The following is a 25532-nucleotide window of genomic DNA, read 5'->3' as shown; positions in this document are numbered from 1 at the left end:
GAGTCGCTTTTTCCTGCTGTCTACAGGCCCAGCACGGCTTTCCTGTGCCCCTCTGACTCACGGCGGGTCTGTCCTGTGGTGTTTCTGGCCACACTGACTCATCCTGGTCTCACACTGGGGAAGGATGTGGTGTGCCTTTGTAATGATTCTCCTCTTCTTGGGCACTCAGCAGCAGGCCTCAGGAACCGTGCTGCATGGGAGGTGACAGACCAGAGAAGTGGGCTTTGGTGGCAGTGCCCGCAGTGCACAGAGTCCCTGGCAGCAACTGGAGCTCTGAGGTGGCTCTCAAGAGGCTCAAGTTAGACCAGGATAACCTCACATCCCCTAGAACAAATGTTCACTCATTTGCTATTAGTCCTGCTTCTAATATAAACAAACGCTTTGAGCCAGCTGCAGGGGCTCCTGCTGGTAATCCCAGCACTCATGCAGCTGAGGCAAAGGATTACTGCAAGCTGGAGGTCAGCCAGGGCTGCATAATGAGTCCAAGCCAGCTACAGAGTAAGACCCTGTCTCTTTCTGTTTTTGAAATTTATCTGACAGTTAATGTTCACATTGAATGTAGGTGTCTTCCCTCATACTTCAAAAGATTCTGCTACTAGCATTTAATGTCTTAAAATCATTTCTATTGAAATATACTATTTAGTTTTTATGTATGTTAGATTTTTAAGGTATAGGGATTTGTATTTTACTGTAAGGCTTGTGTATCTTTCAACAGTGAGGACCTAGGTCTTCATTATAACCCATTAATCTCATATACTATGTTGTTACAATTTATTTAACCAACTACACACTTATAAATGTTGTTTATATTTATGTTGTTCCTAATTTCAACGTTATAAGCACTACTTCAGTGAGCAATATTATTCAAGATGTAGACATCTGTGCACTTGTTATGTCTTTCTCTGCCGAATAATTTACTAGAAGTAATTGCCAAGTCAAAGGGTGTGTGCATTTAAAAATCTGATGCATGCTTCCAATCTTGCTGTTTAGAAATGAGCTGCTGATTTATACCCCCACTCCAGGCCAATGAGGGTATCATTATTTGTTTTTGTTTTGGGGATTGAACCCAGGGCCTCATGCATGCTAGGCAAGTGCTATACAACTGAGCCATATCCTCACCCTGATTATCAGTGTTTTTAACTGTCAATCTAGCAGTTGAGGAATTATTTAAACTTGATTTTCCATGGCAGTTAGTGGATTTAGCATACTGGCATTTATTTATGTGCCATGTATACATTTTCCATGCATTGCACATCCCTTTTCTTTGGTGCTGCTTCTCTGTGGTTTTGGTGTTTTTCTCACTAGTTTGTAGGAACTCCTTATATATTAAAGCAGTAACATGTATTGGAAAAGTTGCCATCTGCTATTGGTTTTAGGTCAGCAAATGTATCAAGCTTTGTTTAATGAGTTACAGTTTTCAGATTCTGCTTTAGAAAGTCTTTTTCCTCCAATTCTAAATCCAGAGCTAAAAGATGCTCACCATATCCCTTTCTCACATCATTCACCTATTTTATGTTAAAAAAATGAACTTATTTCACTATAAAGGACAGTTTAACCTTCTGTCTACAGAGATTTAAGCCAACAATAAAACATTTCCCCTTATATTCTGTATGCATGGGCCTTTACAACAGTCTGCTTATTTTGCTTTGTTTTAATTATGAGGTCCACTACTCTGTGCTTAGCAACCTATGTTTGGAGTTTGTCAGAATTCAGGCAGAGAAGATCCTGTCTTCCCTCAGCAAAAATCTCCAAGTTCCTCTCCAGTCACAAGTCCTAGTCTCATGGGAATTGTTTGATTTTTTTTTTTTTCCCCTTTTGGCACTATAAATAAAATAAGCCAGACTAGTTCTATTTTTGTGGCCAGGGTATAGTTCTTTTCTGATGTAAAACCGAAGCTGGGTTCTAGGGGAGCTGTGATTGACATGCAGAGAGGAGGACTGGGCAGAAGCCTCTCCACAGAGAAGCCCCTGAGTCAGGTGATGCGGACCACTTTGCTTGGGCAATGAGCGAGCCAGTGAAAGTGGAGGCGATGGAAGGCTGAACCCAGAGTGCCAGTTCCTCTGACCACAGAGCACGGGTCCTTTCTTGTCAGAGAGAGAGAAGAGAGGCAGGTTATGGATGTGGGCACCCACTGAGGTTCTTTCACACCTAACTTCCTGAGGATGCACTGTTACCAGACCAGATAAGACTCATCGCTACCATTGAGGTAGGGTGGGGAAATGTTGAAAGCGTCCATTGCACTCATGTGCTATATGCTTACAGGTAAGCAGTTCATACTGGTGTGTAGTGAAAGGTTGCTTCTGAAGACAGAGGGAGAGTTGTTTTTGTTTTGCTTTTTCTTTTCTTTTTATTAACTAAATGTTTTCATTTATTTTACATCCCAACAGCACTTTTCCCTCCCTCCTCTCCTCTCGCTTCTCACCCCTTCCCCCCTCCCCCCCACCCTGCTCCCCACTCCTGTCTCCCCTCTGCCCCCCCATCCACTCAGAGGGAGAGTTTTTTAAGGGAGTTGCTCCACTAAGCTGTTGAAACGGTCCTCTTTCAGTCTGACTGAGTGTTGGTCAGCATGCCCAAGTCTCCCACCTACCCATTGATGCTTCTCTTTCAGTGGATGATGCCACTGGGGTTATCAACTGCACCTGCTGGAAAAAGGGGAGCAATACTGAGTCTTCGCCAGGTAATTCTATTTGCCACATTCCTTTGATTTTCTGACAAACAAAGAATTTTGCTCAAGGTAGCTCATCAAACAACTGTCAGAGTGTTTTCACATTAAGCTGATGCTGGGTTGCTTTGGTGGCCCTGACACACTGTCCCCAGAGCTTTGGCTGGTGGTTGCATTGGAGGCCCTGACACACTGTCCCCAGAGCTTTGGCTGGTGGTTGCATTGGTGACCCTGACACACTGCACCCAAAGCTCTGCTGCTCTGGAACCTGATGCCATAGCAGGGAAGGGCTTCTCTCCTACCTGCTTGCTCATAACTTTCTCCTAAGCATAGAGAATGAGAAAGGATTCCTGAAAATTTCCACAGTACAAATTTTACCTCGATGATTATTTTGCAAGTCAAGATATTGTAGCCTAATGGACCATCAGGTCAGAATCCTTGACCAAAGATTTTGAAGATTGTTCCTCCGACAAGGTTTCCACTAATGTCTCTGCTGCCATGATGCAGATTTTCTAAAAACTATCATGTTCAAACAAGCAGGAATCCAAAGCTTGTGAGGGTAGAATTCCTTTGGAAGTTAGCCATTAAGTAACATAAATCTTAAAATTGTACTTTGAACACAGTGACTAACTGAAGCATTTGGAATTACATGAATATATTTCAATGGTGGTGGTGGTGGTGGTGGTGGTGGTGGTGGTGGTGGTGGTGGTGGTGTGTGCATGTGATTGTTTTGGTATGTGTGTTTGTGTTGCTAGGGATAAAATCTAGGGCCTTAAACATGCTGGGCAAGTGTTCTACCTTGGATTTACAGCCCCCAGCCCTCTTGGGTAATTTTTTAAGGTTTGTTTAATTTATTTTATGTGTATGGGTATTTTACCTGTATGTATATCTGTATAGCACACACATGCAGTGCCTACAGAGGTCAGAAGAGTTTGTTGGATCCTCTGGGACTAAAGTTACAAAGGATTGTAAGCTGCCATGTTGGTGCTTGGAACCCAACCAGGGTCCTCTGCAAGAGCAGAAAGTACTCTTAACCACTGAGACATGTGTCCAGCCCCTTAAATAACTCTTAAAGTTCTCTTGCAGAGAACTCAGGTTCCGTTCCCAGCACCCATGTGGTGACTCTCAGCCATCCATAACTCCAGTTCCAGGGCATCCAAAGCCCTCATCTGATTTCCCCATGCACCAGGTATGTGTGTGGTACATACAAATGCACACAGGCAAAACATTAGTACACATAACAAAAGTTTAAAAAAAAAATTGTTTTCAAGACAAGGTTTCTCTATGTAGCCCTAGCTGTCCTGGAACTCCCTATGTAGACCCTGCTGCCTTGAACCTGGAGATCCTCCTGCCTCTGCCTCTTAAGTGCTGAGATTAAAGGTGTGCACAACCACCGCCCGGCATAAAATTAATTTTTAAAAAATTAAATTCAGTTCATAATAACTGAAAGGGTATTATGCAATGTTAGCAATCATTTCAGGCTCTGAGAAGTCACAGATTCTGGGACTCTCTTTTGTTCTGTTTGTAACATACAGGAGATAACAGCATCCACGTGGGCTTGTCAGGTCTCTCACTCCAGTATCTAACCTCCGGTTCTGTTGGTCTGTGATCTGTGTTGTGCAGGAATGTCTTGTGTTTATGAGATTTCCTCTTTGTTTTTGCCGTCATGTGTCAGACTCCCAGCTTGCCTCTGGCTGTATTGACCAATGGCATGCTCATTTGTTTAGTTTCCCAATGTACTTAGATTTAGAAATTAGCTAGTTTTGTGTAACTTTAGCATTCCTACTCCTAATTTGAGAACATCTCCAAGGCCATGGCTCTGCTTTGCTTGGAGGCATTAGAGGTAGACTTAAGGCAAGAAATAAGCCTGTATGACAACCAGATATTGGGATTCTTATACAGTTCAGATTACTAATCTTAGTCTGTGGTTATGTAACAACTTTTCCAATTGCTGTGACAAAATACCTTACAAAAGGAACTTGGGTGTGGGGCATGGGTCCCCTGTGTAGCCCAGGCTGGCCTAAACTCACTGTACAGGCTAGCCTTAAACTCATAGAGATCCACTTGCCTCTGCCTTCTGATTGCTAGGATTAAGTGCAAGTGCCACCATGCATAGTAAAAGGAACTTAAGGGCTGTTATGTTTCAGCTCACAGTTTGGCAGGGATGGCATGGAGGCAGGTGAGTGATGTACCTGGTCACACTACATCCGCAGGAAGCAGAGGAAGATGGATGCTGCTGTCCACTCACTTTCTCCTTTTTGTTCATCTTCAGTTGGGGATCACAGCCTGGGGGAAAATAGAGCTCACACTCAGGGTGGATTTCTTCTTTGATTACACCTTTCTGGAGACATCCTTGTAGATACACCCAGAGTGTGTTTCTATGGGGATTCTAAAGCCAGCCCAGTTGACAATTGTTGTAGAATATTATTCAAGGTGTGTTATTTTTGTTTGTGCTCTGGAATATTTGTTTGATGATGCAAAGATGTGTTTTATTAAATAAAATTCAAGGACTGGAGAGATGGCTCAGTGGTTAAGAGCACTAACTACTCTTCCAGAGGTCCTGAGTTCAATTCCCAGCACCCATATGGCAGCTCACAACTGTCTGTAACTCCAGTTCCAGGGGATCTGACACCTTCATACCAATGCACATAAAATAAAAGTTAAATAGATGATTTTTTTTTTTAAATTCATCTGCAGTCAGGAGGCTGAGTCAGCAACTAGCTGACAGGGAGTGATAAGAAGGAGCCAGGTAAGAAAGGGTTTATAAGGAGAGGTGAGGAGAGGAGACGCATGAGGGCTTTTTGGAGGATGTGAGCAAGGAGAGGAGGTGAGCTACTTGTAATTTAGCCTCTCTGAAGAGTAGAATTCCACCTCAACCTTTGAATCTTGAGTTCTTTAGCGGGAGGGAGGTCTAGTGAAGTTTCCTTCGTAGCTTTGCGAGAGTTGGAGCGGAGGGAACAGATTCCCCCCAGCTACAGCCCTTGCGGCCTGACCCCTGCTGATAGTGGTGGAGCTGCAGTTGCTGATTCAGAGGGCTGTGGCTTAAAAGGCAGCAACCGGTTAAAAAAAAGACAACAGTTGGCGCCCAGTGTGGGGTGCCAGAATGTTTTGGAGGTTTTTGCTCTTTCCTTGGGGGTCCCACCACCCAGCTCTCAAATCACCCATAGAGGCTTATTCTTCCTTTTGAATGCCCGGCCTTAGCTTGGCTCCCTTCTTGCCAGCTTTCCTTAACCTAAATTATCCCCATCTACCTTTTGCCCCTGGACTTTTCTTGTTCTCTTATTTCTGTAAGTCTTATTCTTACTCCATGACTTTCTGGTTGTGTAGCCGGGTAGCTGGCCCCTGATGGCCTCCTCCTCCTCTGGCTGCTCCATCTTAGCTCTCTCCTCCCAGTTTTCTCCTATATATATTCTCTGCTCGCCAGCTCCACCTATCCTTTCTCCTGCCTTGCTATTGGCCAGTTCTTTATTAAACCATGAGGTGTTTTACACAGGCACAGTAACACAGCTTCACAGAGTTAAACAAATGCAACATAAACAAAAGTAACACACCTTAAAATATTCTACTACAGATAATGAAGATTAGCCATTGCAGTGCTGTTACACAGAATGCTCAGGCAGGTAATTTATTACAATTTGTTTCTCAGTCCTGGAGGTTGGAAATCCAAGATTAAGCATGGAAGGGTCTCATGCCTGGTAGAGGCCAGTCTCCACCTCCAAGATGGCTCCTTGAATGTTGCCCCCTCTGGGATGTTCCCCCCATGGCAAAAGAGCAAAAAGAAAGACGTCCCTTGCAGAGCTTGCAGTAGCATTGACTCATCCACACTGTCCTTGTCCTCTAAGTACCTCCCGTTCAGTCCCACCTCCTAATACTTTAGTATTGTTGTTATGGTCTGAATGAATGTCTCTCAAAGGTCCCTGTAAATGCTTAGTCCCCAGGGTTGGCAGAAATGGAAAATATTGTAGACATATAAGAGACAGGAACTAATGCGAGGTCCTAGGTCATTAGGGACATGCCTTCAAAGGGGATTATGGTACCCTACCCTAGTCTCTTCTTGCTTCCTGGCTCAGTATTTGACTTTCACTCTGACACACACTCTGCTATGACATGCATCTGTCATCACACACTGTAGAGATGGCCTGACCTTGGACTGGAACACCTAGAACTATGAGCCAAAAACCAGCTCTTTATTCCATAAGTAGTCTGAATCAGTGTTTCATTACTGTGATGGAATGCTGACTAGTACAGTTTGGGATATAGTTTCTAACACATGAAACTTGAAGGGTAGAAAATCATTCAAATCACAGAAGCATTATAAGTCATTTGCAGATTTATAGCTTTACTCACAATCTTTAATCAGAAGGTGCAGTTTGTCTAGCCACACCTGAATTAAATGGAGGGTGAGCAACCTTTTTCTATTAAGGGACAGAGGGTAAATATTTTCTGTTTTGTAGACATGATCTGCCTCACCTCCTCGACACTGCCATTTTAGCACAAAGTGGCCATGGATGAATGAGGCATGGCTCTGTCCCAGTGAAACTCTTAACAGGCTATAGATTGATTTGGTCTGTGGTTTAGATACTGTTTTTGTTTTCTAAATTAACTTTTTGAGGGGACATGGTCTCACTATATAGCTCTGGCTGACCTCAGACTCACACTGGACCCTCTGGCTCCCCAGTGCTGGGATCAAAGGCGTGTGCCACCACATCCAGATCAATTCACTCATTTTAAAGAAGTGGCATGATCAGGAACACTATGTAATTCCTGTACTTAGTAACAGTGATGTTTTAGATCAGCAGAATGGCTGTTCCTGAACACACCAAGAGGAGGATGTTTAAAGTTGGAAAGCTGTTGAACCACTGAGCAATTACAGGATGTCTTCATTTAGAACAAGTGTAAAGAGAATGGTAAATGTATCAGGAGGAAGCCTAGGAAGGTTCTCGTCATGTTACACATGAAGAGGTATTTTTAAATTGCTCCCAACTCACTCATTCTCTCCTTTTAATGTAATTGCCCCAAGTTTAAAAGCTTTCCATTGGAAGGTGGCCAAAAAAGACAATTTTTTAAAAACAAAATTTAATTTGAGTCAAAATTATGTTCCAGTCAGTTAAATAAAGAATATAATGTGAGCTTCTGTGAATGTTACATTGAATGTACCATTTGTACTTAGCTTATGAGCAAAGTTAAGAAAGCTTGGTCCTCACTGTTAGCATGTTGTCTTCAGGATGGAATAGATTCCTAAAACGAAGTTCTGTCAGGCTCCAGCCGTCTCGTTACATTCATTAAATTACACGCTAGAGTCTTCTTTCATCAATTTGGCTCACTCTTTACATGAAAGCTGGGTCTCTCTTCTCAGATCTGCTGTTGGCCTCATAATGTCAGTGATGCTGCCAGAGCTTTTTATTATCCCTGTGATGTCTGCACAGTGGCAGTGAAGTTTATAAATACCTGTAAATGTCAGATTGAGGAGAAGAGGGCCTGGAGATAGGAACATGGAGAGCAGCCTTTTAAAAGGCGATTCTTGTGTTTCTTTAGAGGAAACCCAGTGAGCTAAGCAGCCATATTGCTTGGCATCTAGTTTCCGAGGTGCCGGCTGCCGCATGCGCAGTTCTTTGTGCTCTCTGTGTTGTGGGCCTTGGTCCAGCACGTGTACTCTGGTGCTGCTTGCTACGTGTTACAAAACCATGACTGTGGAAACTGTGGTTGGTCAGAAAGCAGAAAATTCCATCAAAAGACCAAAGAGAGATCACTCCTCTATGGAAGGAAACTAGAGCACAGGAAATAAATCAGCATTTAACAAATACCTTTTCAGGTAGAGGATAATATCTGGGAAGAGTTGGCCATGCTTCCTATCCTGCAGCTCACATAAAGGAACCTGAAGAAGACATGTTGTGTAGCTATCTATCCCAGTGAACATGCGATGTTCTAGCAAGTCCAAGACACTGGATCACTGAAAACAGTCAGGAGCAACAAGAGAGTGGGTTCAAAAATCAGGATTCTTTTTAATACTCTTATGCAACAGAATATAAATAGAATATAAACAGAAATAAATGTTAAAATGCAGCAGTGGGCAGTGTATGTGATGAGCATGATGCACACGGTTTGCTTCAAGTTTATGAGACCAGTGGTGCAGCTTCATCTGCAACAAGACATACATGGAGTCTGCCGTCTTGTATAAACACAGCCAGCTCAGTGTCTGGGACAAACCAGTAACCCCAACGTTTGGGAGGTAGAGGCAGGAGGATTGGGAGTTCAAACTCACCCTTGCTAAATATCAAGTTCCAGACTAGACTAGGCTACATTAGACCCCAATAAACAAAACATCAAATATCATACATGGTTTCTTTTGCTGTTTGTTTTAATTTACTTAGTGGTTTTGTTTGGTTTTGTTTTTAGACAGGGTCTCTTGTAACCTACCTAGTCTTGAATTCACAGCATAGCTGAGACTGGCCTTGAACTCCTGATCCTCCACCTCCCTAGTGCTGGAGTCACACCAGACTCCACCACACCCACTTCCTCTTGCCAAAGAAAGCTTGACAGATTGGGCTTTGTTTTGGTTTTTTTCCAGGTTGCTATGACAGGTTAGTGAGGGAGCTGTGAGCACACATGCTTTGCTAATGTCATGTGTGAATGCAGAGTGAGGTTTTTCTGTCAAACATTGTACCAAGTGACAGGTTGTAAACTCAGTGAAAGTCCCCAAAGAAAAAAATTGTCTAGAGCACTCGGTCATTGATTGTCACAAATAGCACATGGTTGTCACTTCCTCTGTCCATGGTATGCAAAGTTGAGTCACGCATGACAGCCATGTGTGCGTGTGAGCATGTGAGCATGCGTGTGTGTGTGTGTGTGTGTGTGTGTGTGTGTGTGTGTGTGTGTGCGCGCGCGCGCGCGCGGGCAATAGTAAACTGCCCTTACCTTCGTCTCCTTGATTGATTCAGTTGAAGAGAGAGGGACTGGAGGGAGAAGCAGCATGCACAAGTTGGTGTCACAAGAGCTAAGGGTCCAGCTGACCTGCAAGTCGGGCTTCCGTGACTGCCGGTCTCCATGCTGAACCTGCCCTAGGCAGGGGATAAAAATCAGAATGGAAAGTCCTCAAAAGGGAAGAAGTATGCAGTTGTGTAACTGCCATATCAACATGACGGGATATTATATTGTATGGAAGACTGAGTTATTCTCAGCACTCCGAAGGCTGAAGCAGGGGTAGAGGGTTCAGGGCCATCTGGGGTTACATAGCAAGACCACCTCTCAAAAACCAAAGCAATAACAAAATGCTGAGCTGTGTAGCTTCGGATATATTGGAATTACAATAGGCAGACTAGAGCACTGGGTCTTTACTTAGCCATTCTGAATACAGAAAATGGCCATATCCTCTGAGGCAGGCAGCAGAGAGTGTAGTATACCACAGAGTCTCCGCAGTCAGGCACTGCAGAACAGCCTGCAACCTTGTTAACCAGCTGTTTTATTTTGGACAAGTTGCTTGACTTCTCTGTGACACAAGTTTCTCATCTCTGAAATGGAGCTAGCAGAAGGGAGCAGCTGTAAGGTTTTGATGTGCTGGTACATTAGAAAGTCCATAGAAGAACACCTGCACACCACACGGTCAGGGTGTGCTGGTACATTAGAAAGTCCATAGAAGAACACCTGTACACCACACAGTCAGGGTGTGCTGATATATTATAAAGTCCATAGAAGAACACCTGCACACCACACGGTCAGGGTGTGCTGGTACATTAGAAAGTCCATAGAAGAACACCTGTACACCACACAGTCAGGGTGTGCTGATATATTATAAAGTCCATAGAAGAACACCTGCACACCACACGGTCAGGGTGTGCTGGTACATTAGAAAGTCCATAGAAGAACACCTGTACACCACACAGTCAGGGTGTGCTGATATATTATAAAGTCCATAGAAGAACACCTGCACACCACACGGTCAGGGTGTGCTGGTACATTAGAAAGTCCATAGAAGAACACCTGTACACCACACAGTCAGGGTGTGCTGATACATTAGAAAGTCCGTATAAGAACACCTGTGCACCACACGGTCAGGGTGTGCTGGTATAAAGTCTGTAGAAGAACACCTGTACACCACACAGTCAGGGTGTGCTGATATATTATAAAGTCCGTAGAAGAACACCTGTACACCACACGGTCAGGGTGTGCTGGTACATTATAAAGTTCGTAGAAGAACACCTGTACACCACACAGTCAGGGTGTGCTGATATATTATAAAGTCCGTAGAAGAACACCTGTACACCACACAGTCAGGGTGTGCTGATATATTATAAAGTCCGTAGAAGAACACCTGTACACCACACAGTCAGGGTGTGCTGGTACATTATAAAGTTCGTAGAAGAACACCTGTACACCACACAGTCAGGGTGTGCTGGTACATTAGAAAGTCCGTAGAAGAACACCTGTACACCACACGGTCAGGGTGTGCTGATATATTATAAAGTTCGTAGAAGAACACCTGTACACCCATATGTTCAGGGTTCTTCTTACTTAACTTTGTTCTTTATTTTTTTTAACCTTTTTAGAGCTTTATTGGGAGGGAGGGAGGGAGGGAGGGAGGGAGGGAGGGAGGGAGGGAGGGAAAGAGAGAGAGAAAGGGAAAAGGAATGCACAGGACTTAACTTTGTTCTTATTTGATACAATTTAGAAGTGAGTTAGTGGCAGAGATTATTTAGGGCTGAATGTACATTAGCGTCTCGTCACCGTGAGGTAAAGGTTAAAGATAGGAGAGAGTGCGCACGGTGTGAGGGAGAACACCGGTCGATGGGACAAGGTCTCTGCACCAGTGCTAGTACCCAAAAACAATATAAAGTCTACAAATAAGAGGGCTGTGTGGGGCTGTTGCCCCAACTGCCCCTGAGCACGTGGTGCTCAGGGCTGCACAGAGCCCTCTGCACTGGTGGTGCAGGGCGGAAGAGACAGCGCAGCCACCCTGGAACCTGCCCGCGTGGCCTCACTCCAGAGTCCTCTCCCTGTGTTCTGCTCTCGGATACTTATGAAGATGTCGTGTGATAGAGCGCTTCATCAGGAGAACAGTGTGTTGGTTACTGTGTCCCCAGCATGGAGGGACACTTGCTTACACCTCTCTTTTCTCCTGGCCCCGACAGACCCCACTGCTCCAAGCACTGCAAGAGAGCTAAGCGTGACCTCACAGCTTAAGAAATTGCAGGAGACCATTGAGCAGAAAACCAAGATAGAAATTGGGGACGTTATCCGCGTCAGAGGCTACGTGCACATGTTCAGAGAAGAGCGAGAAATCCGTGCCTCCATGTATTGTAAGCACGGGGAGTTCCTGCCAGACGGGCTGCTCTTCGGGGTGTGTGTATGTGTGTGTGTGTGTGTGTACTGTAAACGCTTGTTTAGCTCCAAGTCAGACTTGCAAAAGTCCACATACGATTTCATTCTAATGGGGAAATTATGTCTAGCATGCCGTTTTTAGGAAAACAGCATTTTAAAATTGTATTTTGAAGAATGTTAATTAGAAGTAGATTGGGAAAGAATGAATTATTGACTCTATATAGTTGGTGAGTTTATTTGGACAGCACCACTGTTTCTGAAGTACTTTGAAATTCTAAATGTCAGTCCATTAGGGCAGAGTGTTCCAGTTCTTCAAAAGGATGGAAATGTCTTGAGCACCATTAAGCCCATTAATTTTAATGAAAATAGCTAATTAGAAATAGTCCCGAATCACCCTTTTGCACTGTGCTGACTGGTCTTCAGTGGAAAATCTCAAAAGCAGCCAGGCATGGGGGACGCACATTTCCAGTTCCAGCACCCAGGAGACAGAGGCAGGCAGATCCCCATGCATCGGAGGCCAGCCTGGTCTACACAGTGAATTACAGGTTAGCCAGGGCTACATAGGGAGGCCCTGTCTTAAATAAATATATAGATTTCAAGGGCTGGCCCTGTAGGACATCAGCATAACACAGAAATGGATGATAACAGTCCTACCCCACCCCAGATGTGCCTGTCCCACATGAGGATTGCCTTCCCTCTCAAGGGATGGCTGGGAGCTGTTCTGTGACTCTGGACTGCTGTCCTGTCAGTGGTTTGGATGTGGCAAGAAGTGCTCACAGTGTCTTCTGTGGCATCTTTTCCTGGGGTGTTAGACAAGGTGGACGATCCAGTGTGGAGCATTCAAATTGCAAGGATGCTTGAGCTGCCCACGCTCTACGAGAGAGTATATGACCAGCCGTTCCGCAGCCCAGCCCTGAAGGACGAAGAGGCTCCGAGGTAAGTTCCCCCATCACTGCTTGAGAACACGAGGGCAGCAGCGACGTCTAGCAGGAGGAGCCAGCTGCTGGGTGACAGGACAAGTCCACAGATACTCTGCCTCGGTTTCCTCTCCTGCAAAGTGAAGGTGACTGTATCATAGAGGTCCTAGGGTTGTGAAGGAAACACAAGTATATTATAATTAGAGGTTCTAAAGGAGGGCAGCACAGATGAATACTTGCACGGTGGCTGAAACTTTTTCAAATTAGAGGAAATACTCTTAACTCACAGATCCAAGAAACATAGCAAACCCCAAGGTGAGAACCATGGATAAAACTGCACCAAGGCCTTTCACAGTCAGAATACTGTGCCACGGGGTACTACGACCCTGATCCTGCAGCTCCTACCATAAAACAACATGCCACGGGGTACTACAGCCCTGATCCTGCAGCTCCCACCATAAAACAACAACAAAAATAACTGGGTTGTTCTCAACCAGGACAGATTTTATTCCTATGTAGTGGAATAAACAAACAGAGCCCAGGAGGAATATGAATATACAGGCATTGGCTAAAATATGAAATGTGATAAAGAAAATCACCAGTGCCTTCCTGGTGGCTTCTAGCTGGGGAGGTAGAATGAGGAGGTGCCTTAGTCAGGGTTACTATTGCTGTGATCAAACACCATGACCAAAGTAACGTGGGGAGGAAAGGGTTTATTTGGCTTACACTTCCACATCACTATTCATCATTGGAGGAAGTCAGGACAGGAACTCAAACAGGGCAGGAACCTGGAGGCAGGAGCTGATGCAGAGGCCGTGGAGGGGTGCTGCTTACAGGCTTGCTTCTCATGGCTTAGTCAGTCTCCTTTCTTATAGAATGCAGAACCACCAGCCCAGGAGTGGCCCCGCCCACAAGGACTGAGGCCTCCCCCATCAATCACCAATTAAGAACATGCTCTGCAGGCTTGTCTGCAGCCCAGTCTCATGGAGGCATTTTCTCTGCTGAGGTGTTCCCTCTCCTCAAATGACTACAGCTTGGGTCGAGCTGACAGAAAACTAGCCAGCACAGGAGGGATACTTTTTATTGGGTTAGGGGCAGAGAAGCTAGAATGGGTAAAGGTGCATGTTCCCCAAGTGTGAGGACCTGAGCTCAGATCGCAGCCCTATATTAAAATCTGGGCAGGCTGGTGTGCAAACCTGTAACCCCAGCAGTGTCGGGTTGGAGACAGGAGGGTCACTGGGACATTTCTTTACCTCTAAATTCAATGAGAGGTCTGTTCTCATGGGAATAAGAGAGGGAGCAATAAAGCAGGGCACCTGGTGTTTTCTTCTGGCCTCTGCGTGCACACAGTACACACACACACACATACACATACATGTGCACACACATACACATGTGCGTGCATGCACGCGTGTTCTCGCGCACACATCCATCACAGGCACACACATAGCCATCACACACACTTTTTTTTGCCATGCTAGAGAATGAACCCGGACCGAACTCATGCTAGGCAAATGCTCTGCTGCTGAGCCCTTTAACTTTTTAAACATGAGAATACACTACGTATACAATCAGTCATATTTTCAAACAGTACAAACAGTAGGTGTTTATAACACAGAAAGTGGAAATTGTCTCCAAGCACTACTGTCCAAAGGTTAGCAGTGTTCCTGGGTTGCCATGGTTCCCTTTAGATGCCTTTATTCTGTGCATACACAGCATGAATATCACTTAGCTATTTAGTGGGATTTCTTCTCCCCCTCACAGTAATAATGGTCGCCCCTCCATGCTGTTCTTGACCTCTTTTTATAATCTATCATGAATGGCTGTCAATATGTGCGGTTCCACCATAGCCACACGATGGCCCTTTTGTAAAGAAAGAAACAAACAAAACCCCAAAACAACAACAAAAAACAAGCACCGTGTAGAACGGTGTCTCCTAGCTAGCTCTTGGTTTTATGCACCAAGAGGAGCTGAGGTGATGGTTTCTGCAGGGCGTTTGAAAACTTTGCCCCTGCAGCAATACAGACACTTTGGATCTCGCCGGCCTCACCTCTTTGTTGAGTGAGAAAATCAAAGAATTCCTCCAGGATAAGAAAGTGCAGACCTTCTACCAGCAGGAACTGGAAATGGTGGAGTCTTTGCAGTCTCTGGCCAGCCAGCCTGTGCTTCACAGCGCCTGCTCAGACCAGGTAAGTGTGGCATGCTCATGGGGGATTCAGCCTGCACCCGAAGGGTGAGGGCATGAGTGACTAGCGGGAAGACTCGAGGGGTGGAATCCAAAAGCAGAGGTCCCGGTTCTAGCATGTGCCATTTCTATTCTGGAAAGGTCACTGACCACTAGGAATCTGAAATGCGGCTGGGTCTGCCCTTGTCCGCCCTTTACTTAATCACATTGCATTTAATGTCTGAGTAGAAAATAATAGCAGGCTAAGGTCACGGCACCTCGCTGTCAGTACTCGCTGAGATGGGCATTTAACCTCAGAGCAGGTAAAGGAGGGTAAGGAGGGAAGAGGAGAGAATTATCCTCCCTCCAAGATGATGATTGGCCAGCAAGGTGATGCCTGAACCAGGGCTTTAACGACTTGGTCTTTTCCTTGAAAAGGTTACTCTGCCCTGCTGTAGGAATTCAGATAAAGGCCAAGCTGCATTCAGTCATGTTCATAACTAAAAAGTTCAAAGAACTTTCCTGTTGCTCTTGGTGACACCTCTGCCCAGTCTTGCGTTCCTCATGTCCGTCCCCGGGCTGGCTTCTTGTTCGGTGTTTCTGTCATATGCAATCAAGACTCACTAGAAATTGTGGGTTTAGGCTTTCCTTGCCTTTCTGTTCTTGGGTTTGTGCTGTTGTGTGTGACTCGTGTGTTTCCTTTGAACTGTGTAATCTCAGCTCACAGATCATCTCCCGGCCTCCTCATCCGCTCTGACTGCTGCTCACCCGTCACTGTCTTCAAAGATCTGTATCTGAATGTCACTTACGCTTCTGTGTTCTGACCCATTGTGTGCGGTGCCACGGGTACTCGCCCTCCGTCAGTTACATCCATGTCTGTGATGTCACTGCCACTTGTCCCTTGCTGTCCTCACCCTGTTACATCCTGGTCTGTGATGTCACTAGCATATCTATTCATCTACCAGAATGTAAGGCCTGTGAGAGCAAAGGCCGTCTGTCGTATTCTTTGCTCTCTACACCCCCTCCAACAGGACTGGAGAAAGCAGACTCTAGTTAATGAATGACGGTTTTGTAAAATCCAGATGGTCCCAGAAAGGGACAAGTGTGTTTTCCTCCCCTCCCCTCCCCCACCCTGTTCCTGGTCTCCGGGTCAAGCACCATCCTAGTCTCCTGAGCGTGTACCTGGCTATATGCTGAGCCTGTATTTACAGTGATGGTTACAGCCCTTCTTTTTGTCCACGTGGGAACACACTGTGGTCTTCTTCAGGAGACCTAGGTCTTCAGTGAGCAGTGCATCTTTCCGTTCTTTCCTGGTAGAGTCTGCCCCCATCTAACGCTCTCAGTACCTGTACCCAAGGATGAGTTCACACATACTCAGTCTCCCTTCTGCAGCTGTCCTGACATCTTCCAGTCCTCTCCAATCACCAGCCAGGCTGCTCTGAGTGTCCTCTCGGATTCGGCATGCTGCTGGGGGAACAGGTACCATCTCACCACCCCAGCGCCTGCCTGACCCTTGCTTCTTGGATTTGTTCACATGCCTAATTACCTCTTCCTGGCAGCAGGCTGTGTGCCCAGTGACCCAGGATTTCATACAGAGATATGAGGGATAGTGTTTCAGAAAACACTCAGGTGGAGGAGGTCATGGCTGGGAGCTTTGTTCTTTGCCAAGGTTGCCTCTAAACAGCCTTGTCTCTCCAGCTGTCCACTTCCCATTGGCCATATTTCCATTTTATCATTTAGAAGATCCTCAGAGCCAAAGACCTCCTAGGACTTCTGATGGCTCTCAGTGTGTGGCCAGTAACTCCCTCCCTCCCTGTCTTCTCTCCCCTTTTCCTTTTAAAATACCTTTTCAATTACGTGTGGTGTGGTGTGTGTGTGTGTGTGTGTGCACGTGCACACGTGAACACTCATGCACGTAGTTGTGCACATGCCACATTGAGAGTGTAGAGGCCTGAGGACAACCTGCAAGACTCCATTCCATCCTTCTGCCATTCAGGGCCCAAGGATCAAGCTCACATTGTTAGACTTGGCAGCAAGTACCTTCATGTTGTTGATTGTTTTTTGCTCTTTTTCAGAGGTGGGGGGACCACTACCCAGCTCCCAAATAAATCACACACGGAGGCTTATTATTATTACTTATGAATGCCCAGCCTTAGCTTGGCTTAGTTTCTAGCCAGCTTTACTTAACTTAAATTATCCCGTCTACCTTTTGCCTCTGGACTTTTTCTATTCCTGTATACCTTTCTCTGTTTCTTACTTCATGGCCTGCTGTGTAGCTGGGTGGCTGGCCCCTGGAGTCCTCCTCCTTCTCTGGCTCCTCGCTAGTTCCCTTCACTCCACATTCCTCCTTCTATTTATTCTCTCTGCCTGCCAACCCCGCCTATCCTTTCTCCTGCCTCGCTATTGGCCATTCAGTGCTTTATTAGACCATCAAATGTGTTAGACACATTAACACAGCTTCACAGAGTTAAACAACTGCAACATAAACAAAAATCACACACCTTAAAACAATATTCTACTACACCTTCACTTGGAGGCAAGCACCTTTCCCAGCTCAGCATCTCACAGGCCCTCCTTTTTCTTTGAGACATGATCTTGTTCTGTAGTCCAGGCTGTCCTGGAACTTGCTATATAATTTGGGCTAGCCTCAAATTCATGGTCCTTCTGCATCAGCCTCTTACGTTTTAGGACTTCATGTATGTGCTGCTGTGCCCGCTATGAGGAAACATTAATAAGTAGCGAAGCCCACCTTCATGTGGAACCACGATGGCTACAATGAACTAGGAGGACTTAAGGACTCCCCCAGTCAGAATGGGCAATGGGGGAGTTTTGGAGTGCTATCTTTTAGAAGAAGCTTAGAGCAGAAAATTGTGCCTGCCCAGTGCTGCGTATTTAAAAAGAAAGGAGTCCGGTGCTGCATTTGTTTTTCTTTGAAAACGATTTCTTCCATCAATTATGAATCAGTTGGTTGAATTGCACTGCTTGGGAGGTCGCTGTCACTCAGTTGCATTCCATTTAATAGCACCCTGGGAGACTGCAGATGCTCACAACGATACTGAAACCCGAGAGCCTTGGGCAGTCTCCCTTATCACTCACGAAAGCTCGATTCCCTTTCTCTTTCTTTCTTCTGATTTTTTTTTTTTTAACATCACCCTTCTTAGCAAATCCAGAAACATGATAAGCAGATCTTGCAAAACCATTGTTTCTCTGACAGCTGGATGAATGCTGAGTTTGTTTGGGAGTGCAGATTATATATATTTCAGGAAGCCACCCGGTTCCTGCAGGGCCTGAGCCCCAAGACAGTGCTTCACTCTGTGAGCAATTTTGGTTTCCTGAATCGCGCATGTCTGGTCATTGTTCCTTTGAAAATGACAAGCAAAACACAGATCTCAGTCCAGGAAGCTGCTGGCTTTCCAGAAGAGACCCCTGGAGGCCCTGCTCTCAGGACCGAGGTCTTTAAGCCAGCCTGGGAAGCACATCCTGAGGTCACGTGAGGCAGGTGTCTCTGGGAAGGATGTTTCCCATGTTGTTTGTAGTTACTGAGTCTGTCTGAGTCTGCTTTGTCCTCCCTGACACAGCTGAGCCGCCCCGCCCGCCTCTGCTCCCCTAGGCCTGCATGCCCTCCTCCCCCTGTCCCAGCCTTTCAGAGGAGGGAGCTGATGCGCATGTGAGATTGTCCAGCACTGTGAAGGCAAAGCTGTGAACAGACAAATCAAAACTGAGGCACGGAACAGTTAGCAAGTGTGACCCTCCAGAGAGACTTCCGGAAGTGCCGCAATACCGGCCTGCTCAGCGGACACAGGCCTAGAGTGCGCTGACTCAGCACAAGCAAAGCCTGTTGGGTGAACTCATAAACCAGTCAGTCTGGGGCGTTAGTCGTGGGTGATAGGAGATGAAACTTACTTCTGTTTCCTCCCTGTGCAGGTGGAGGAATCCAAGAACAGCACCACTTCCGACACAGTTCACAGTGTGTTTAAGAATGCTATACAGCTGCTGCGGGAAAAGGGACTCCTGTTCCAGAAAGATGGTGGCGGTGATAAGCTGTACTACGTAAGAGATCTGCAGCTTAAGTTCCTCTTTGTAGCTTCCATTACATACACATTTCTACTTAGGACCGCCTACCTACTTGTTTCTAAAATAATCATCAGGAGGCGTGGAAGTCAGAAGTGCATGTTAGCTTTTACCTTTTCGAAATCTAACTCTTATCACTGGTTTTGTGAAACAGTCTTGATCTGTAGCCCAGGTTGGCCTTGAACTCATAAACTTCTGCCTCCATCTCTCCAGTGCTGGGATTGTAGGCTTGTGCCACTACACCCGACCCATGCAGCCTCTTGAAACCTAGTATCCTTCTAAATATTTCTTTGTACATTGACAGATGAGTAATTTAGAAATATGTTCCTATGGCTTTTTTGTTTTATTTTTTGAAAAAGCAATCACCTTCTAACTCAGAAATCCTTATCCTCAGCACCACTGGGCAGATGAGAGTCAGGGACTCTCCCGCACACTGTAGAGTGCGTACCAGCATCCCTGGCCTTACCCACTAAGCACCAAGCATCTCCCAGGTTAGGACAACCAAAACCGGCCTTAGGCATTACGAGATGTCCCACGGCTGCAGTAACACTCAGCACCTCTTTTGGAACTGTGGTCCATCCCCATCACCCTGGCACATCAGTACCTGTGAATCTACCCTGCCTTCCTGATACCCTTGGTTCTGTACTATGAGTATTCACCAGGACTTTCTAGCCATTCTTTTGTGACAAACACTAGGGTGTTGTGTGACTTTTGTTATCACAAATAGTGTTCCCTGGCCTAGCTGCATGGCTATCTTTGTGAATTCATGTCAGAATTCCCAAGCCTGACTCAGGAAGGAGAGAGTTTTCGGGCGGCACCTCCAGTCAGCCTCCCGGAAGGCCTTGCCCTCCCCACAGGGTACGGGCATGGCTGCTTGTTTGCCTCATTCTTTTCAAGTTAAACGTTTGCCTCTAACTGCCTGCCTTTGATATCGGAGGCACCAAGCTAGGCCTCCTGGGACCACCCCTGTCGGCTGCAGAGGTGGCTGCAGGGGCCCGTGAACCTCCTGGAGGCAGGCTGGAGGGCCTCACTGCTGAGGACTCACTAGGGGTTTCCTCAGCAGCGCATTTCCTCTTCATTTGTTTAAGTGGGAGGGGTTTTCCACGGTGCTGAGTAACTGTGGGAGAGGCAATCTGGTGTAACAGGAGTGCTGTCCACCCAAGGACGCGAGGACAGCGTAGGACATGGTGGCCGTTGTCAAGCCAAGCGGGGAAGCTGAGCTGGAGTCCTCTCGGACACTTGTGCCTCCTTGCTCTCTGGGGTGGCCTCTCGGAGGGTCTGTAGACAGCAGCCCTCCCTGTGAGGCAGCAAGAGCAAGGGCTGCTGCCCAGGCGAGGTGTGGCAGGGCTGAGCACTTCCTCCTGTGAATCACCATGAGCTGGAAGGGCAGTCAAACACGAACAGATCCCCTGTCCCCTTCTGGGCCTGACCCTCCCTTCCACTCAGGCCTGGTTTGTGGGTTTCCTTTCTCCCGGGGCCCCGCTGGACGTAGCTATCATAGCAGTACCCACACTTCTGTGTGCTCGCATGGTTTCTTCCTCACTAACCTCGTCAGTTAAAAGTCCTCCAGCGGCCTGCTCTGCAAGTCAGGTCTCACAGGCGTCCGTGGGCGTCTCTACCGCCCAGGTCCTGAGCTGTCACAGGCTGGACTCTTCCCCCCCTTTATAGGCTCTGTTTCCTTCCTTCTCGCCACTCCCCTCCTTTCTTCTCCCCCTCCCTCCCTCCCCGCCTTTCCTTTGTCCTCCCTCCTCCTCGCTTCCTCTTTCCTGCCTTCCTCCCCTTTTGCCCTTTCCTTTCCTCCCTGTCTCTTCTGTTACTGTATTTCCCGCTGGACCTGAGTGTGAAACCTGCTGCTCATTCAGAAAGAGCCATGGTTGTGTCTGCCTGCGAGGACAGAGGGCGTTTTCCATAAGCTAGGTGCTCTGTCTTGCCAGCTTCCTCATGCCCTCTTCTTCTTTAATTCTTCCTGTGTTTAGAAGAAGAGAAACTAAAGAAATACAAGACAGGCGTGGGGGCGGAGAGGGAGGAGCGCTGGGATGAGGGGGATGGAGAGGGAGGAGCGCTGGGATGATGGGGATGGAGAGGGAGGAGCGCTGGGATGATGGGGATGGAGAGGGAGGAGCGCTGGGATGATGGGGATGGAGAGGGAGGAGCGCTGGGATGATGGAGAGGGAGGAGTGCTGGGATGATGGGGACGGAGAGGGAGGAGCACTGGGATGATGGAGAGGGAGGAGTGCTGGGATGATGGGGATGGAGAGGGAGGAGCGCTGGGATGATGGAGAGGGAGGAGTGCTGGGATGATGGGGACGGAGAGGGAGGAGCACTGGGATGATGGAGAGGGAGGAGTGCTGGGATGATGGGGATGGAGAGGGAGGAGTGCTGGGATGATGGGGATGGAGAGGGAGGAGTGCTGGGATGATGGGGATGGAGAGGGAGGAGTGCTGGGATGATGGGGACGGAGAGGGAGGAGCACTGGGATGATGGAGAGGGAGGAGTGCTGGGATGATGGGGGCGGAGAGGGAGGAGTGCTGGGATGATGGGGGCAGAGAGGGAAGAGTGCTGGGATGATGGGGGCGGAGAGGGAGGAGTGCTGGGATGAGGGGGATGGAGAGGGAGGAGTGCTGGGATGATGAGGGCGGAGAGGGAGGAGTGCTGGGATGAGGGGGATGGAGAGGAAGAAGTGCTGGGATGATGGGGGCAGAGAGGGAAGAGTGCTGGGATGATGGGGACAGAGAGGGAGGAGTGCTGGGATGATGGAGAGGGAAGAGTGCTGGGATGATGAGGACAGAGAGGGAGGAGTGCTGAGATGATGGGGACAGAGAGGGAGGAGTGCTGGGATGATGGGGACAGAGGGAGGAGTGCTGAGATGATGGGGACAGAGAGGGAGGAGTGCTGGGATGATGGGGACAGAGAGGGAGGAGTGCTGGGATGATGGGGATGGAGAGGGAGGAGCGCTGGGATGATGGAGAGGGAGGAGCACTGGGATGATGGGGATGGAGAGGGAGGAGCACTGGGATGAAGGCCAGAGGCTTTGAGCACTTGTGCTCCTTCAAAAACACCACAGCAATTAGGGAAATGTTGTCAGTGGGTTACAAGTGTGTAAGAAGAAAACTGCCCCTTCAAGGCACAGAATTCTAGTTCTTCTCTACCTTCCGGCCCCCGATGAACCAGCCCCTGAGAGTGACTCAGATGCCTAGGGACAGAGCTGAGTTGCCCAGGCCCAACATCAGGACCACAATGGGGGGGGGGGTGGCAATTTTCATGGAATCTGCAGAACTGTTCCCCATGCTCATTTGAATTCTGATTGACACACTGCTGTGTTCCCAAACCATGTTTTCTCTCGGGACTCTCCAGGTGACCAACAAGGACAAAGACCTGCACCAAAAGATCTACCAGATCATCAAGGAAGAGTGCCAGAAACCAACCCGTAAGTGGCTGAGGTACAGATGGTGATGAGCTGGTGCCCAGGGTTCCCTCCCCAGAAACAGACGGAATTGGGATGTTCAGGACTTCTGTCCTCTCCGGGCCTCAGTTTCCTCTCCTTTAACACACACGTTCTCCTCGAATAGTCCCTTGGACTTTGGTTGGATGGAGAAGTCAACACTAGAGCACCTTTAAACACCACTGGGGTTCTGATCCTGTAGGGAAGGAGCTGGAGGCTGACAGCTAAGCTCCCCGGGATTTCTGACACACTGAAGCAAGCCGCCATGCTGAGCTCTGAGATGGACTCCTAGTCCCCATGGCTTCAGCTGCACTCACTGTCTGTTACCCACTCCTTTGAACATTAACTTGACATCTCCCCTCATTCAAACAGCAAGGCCTTTTAGGGTGGGGCAGGCTGGTTCCAGACATTAAGGCTCATGAATAATGAAATTCAGTCATCTTGGAAACTGGAAACTGGTAAGTTATAAATGAAATGGCTTGGAAAGTAGTCTGGTTTTGTGGGGTTAGGTCAGCCTCTAGTGGCCAGACACTCACACTGTAGCGAGTGTGACAACATGGGTACAGATTTCACGCTCATTACAAATATCGGCCTCTAGTGGCCAGACACTCACACTGTAGCGAGTGTGACAATATGGCTATGAATTTCACGCTCATTACAAAGAAAACATGGGTCTTACCTTTAAGTCTGTATGGACTTGTCAGCCTTCAAGGTGGCTTTTCAGAGCCTACCTTGTAAACATATGCCAGTAACAAATCCTTATGTCAGCAAGATCCTGAAACGGGAAGGGTTGTTAGCCCCAGGCCCCCATCCTATTTTCTTTCTCTCTGGAGAAGACATCACTCCCTTCAGACCCAGACAGACAGGTTGAGTCACAGGTAGAGTGGGGCCACGTCACCCACCCTGTTGTTTAGGACCCAGTGAGATCAGAACCCAGTGTGTGTAACAACCAGTCTTTTAATAAAACAACCAGGGCTGGAGAGATGTCTCAGCATGTAAGAGCACTATCTACTCTTCCAAAGGTCCCAGGTTCAATTCCCAGCACCCACATGGTAGCTCACAACTGTCTGTAACTCCAGTTCCAGAGGATCTGACACCCTCACACAGACATATATGCAGGCAAAATACCAATGCACTTAAAATATAAGTAAATTTTTAAAACAACAACAAAAACCTCAAAGCAATCTCTTATTTTAGTAAATGAATGTTGTTTGGTTTATTCAGAATAATAATAAAAGCACCCAAAGCAGGCATGATAGTGTGGACCTGTAACCCCAGCACTGAGAGGGCTGAGGCAGGAAGGTGAGTGCTTAAGGGCGCCAGGGATAACAGAGTGAGACACACTCTTTCTCTCCCTCCCCATCTCCCTCTTCCTCCCTCCCCGTTCTGGGGTGTGTATGCACGTGTGTGTGCATGGAATCCAAAGAATATTCTCAGTGTCCTGCTCTATCTCTTTCTCCCTAAATCTGGAGGTGGGCTGGCAACCAACACGATCCAGCTATCTCCTGTCCATCCGTCCGTCCCCGTCTCCCCCCCCCCCCCCCCCGCTCTCCATACACACACACACACACACACACATACACACATACACACACACACACACACACACACACACACACACACACACACACACAGTGCTGGGATTCCATGCAGCCACACCTGGCTGGTTTTACATGGTGTTGAAGACTTGAAAACTTGGGGTTTTATGCTTCCCAAACAAGCCATCTCTCCAGCCCACTGTCTCAAAAAGCAAAACCTAACAAGCATCCTTTAGGTGAAAGAGGAAGCATGTCCACTGTCTAAGAAGCAGTGCTTTGCACAATTCCCAGACGGAAGGGGTAAGGAGGTGCCGTGGTCCCAAGATACCATCCCTCTACTCTGAATCCCAGGCCCCTCAGCTTAGGTTGAAATTGAGATGAAAAGCTTATAGCTTGGCACCCGTAAAGTAAATGAAAGGGATTCACACTTCCTTTCTCGGGCGGACCTACAGCCTGGTGATAATGCCAGTCACTGGGCTGTTAATCTCCTCCAGTTCCCTGAGTTCTGAGTGGAAAAACAAGCTTTACATCTTTCTCATTGGATAGACAATCCTGCACGCTTAACATTCCTGGTTTTCCTGGAGATCTGTGGGCTCAAGGACCTTCATGCTGTGCTCCCAACACATGAGGGCCTCTAAGAGCTATAGGCCAATCACCTAGCTCAAACAACATCCCAGTGATTGGTTTCTACAACCAAGACTGCAGGCAGCTAGTAATCTAAATGACCCTTATAGTCAGGGCCTCTCCTAAGCTCACGACCAGGAGTGGAGACACCTAATAGTCCAAATGACCCTTACACTATCTGTACAGCCAGGAACTGAATTTAGGTTACAAAGTCCTGGTGCAAGACCTCACAGGAACTCCTAGTGTTGGCTGTGACCACTTGTTGTCATGACCCATGGCACTAAAGAGGATTGTTCCTAAATAATAATGTATGCAGATCCTAAAAAGTCAGACAGTGTGAAACTGCACAGAGAAGTTAGATACCATACCCTCTCCACACCAGGCCGGCATCCGTCCAGGGATGCTCTGTGCCCTGCATCAAGCCAGCATCCACCCAGGGATGCTCTGTGCCCTTGCATCAAGCCAGCATTTACCCAGGGATGCTCTGTGCCCTGCATCAAGCCAGCATTTACCCAGGGATGCTCTGTGTCCTGCATCAAGCCAGCATCCACCCAGGGATGCTCTGTGCCCTTGCATCAAGCCAGCATCCACCCAGGGATGCTCCAGGCATTTGCATCAAGCCAGCATCCACCCAGGGATGCTCCAGGTACCTGCAAACAGAGTCCGTCTTTTTTTAGAAACTCAAGCCTGTAATCTGTATTGTCTCCACCTTGCATTTTCTACCCAGCATTGACTTCTAGAGCTCATTGGCAATTCCACTGTAACATAGAAAAGGGCCTCAAACTTGTAAACAGCTGCA

The 25532-nt window shown here is 47.3% G+C and overlaps 1 protein-coding gene across 7 annotated transcripts in view; it reads left to right on the top strand.

Annotated features, from left to right (window-relative positions):
- The window catches only part of Stn1 (STN1 subunit of CST complex), a 51543-nt gene that overhangs the window by 10751 nt on the left and 15260 nt on the right, over positions 1–25532 (top strand). For 4 of the 7 annotated variants that reach the window (XM_076563268.1, XM_042264990.2, XM_042264998.2 and 1 more), the window contains exons 4-9: positions 2609–2677; positions 11788–11955; positions 12790–12913; positions 14912–15083; positions 18983–19108; positions 22484–22556. In XM_076563268.1, coding sequence (XP_076419383.1) covers positions 2609–2677; positions 11788–11955; positions 12790–12913; positions 14912–15083; positions 18983–19108; positions 22484–22556 — 732 coding nt within the window. Of the gene's footprint in view, positions 1–2608; positions 2678–11787; positions 11956–12789; positions 12914–14911; positions 15086–18982; positions 19109–22483; positions 22570–25532 lie in introns of all 7 variants that reach the window. The other 3 variants (XM_042264996.2, XM_076563267.1, XM_042265007.2) reach the window with 3 other exon arrangements.

Source organism: Peromyscus maniculatus, chromosome 1 (assembly GCF_049852395.1).
Source record: "Peromyscus maniculatus bairdii isolate BWxNUB_F1_BW_parent chromosome 1, HU_Pman_BW_mat_3.1, whole genome shotgun sequence".
NCBI lineage: Eukaryota > Metazoa > Chordata > Mammalia > Rodentia > Cricetidae > Peromyscus > Peromyscus maniculatus.
The sequence above is the reverse complement of the archived record's forward strand: the minus strand, read 5'-3'. Positions and strand labels throughout refer to the sequence as shown.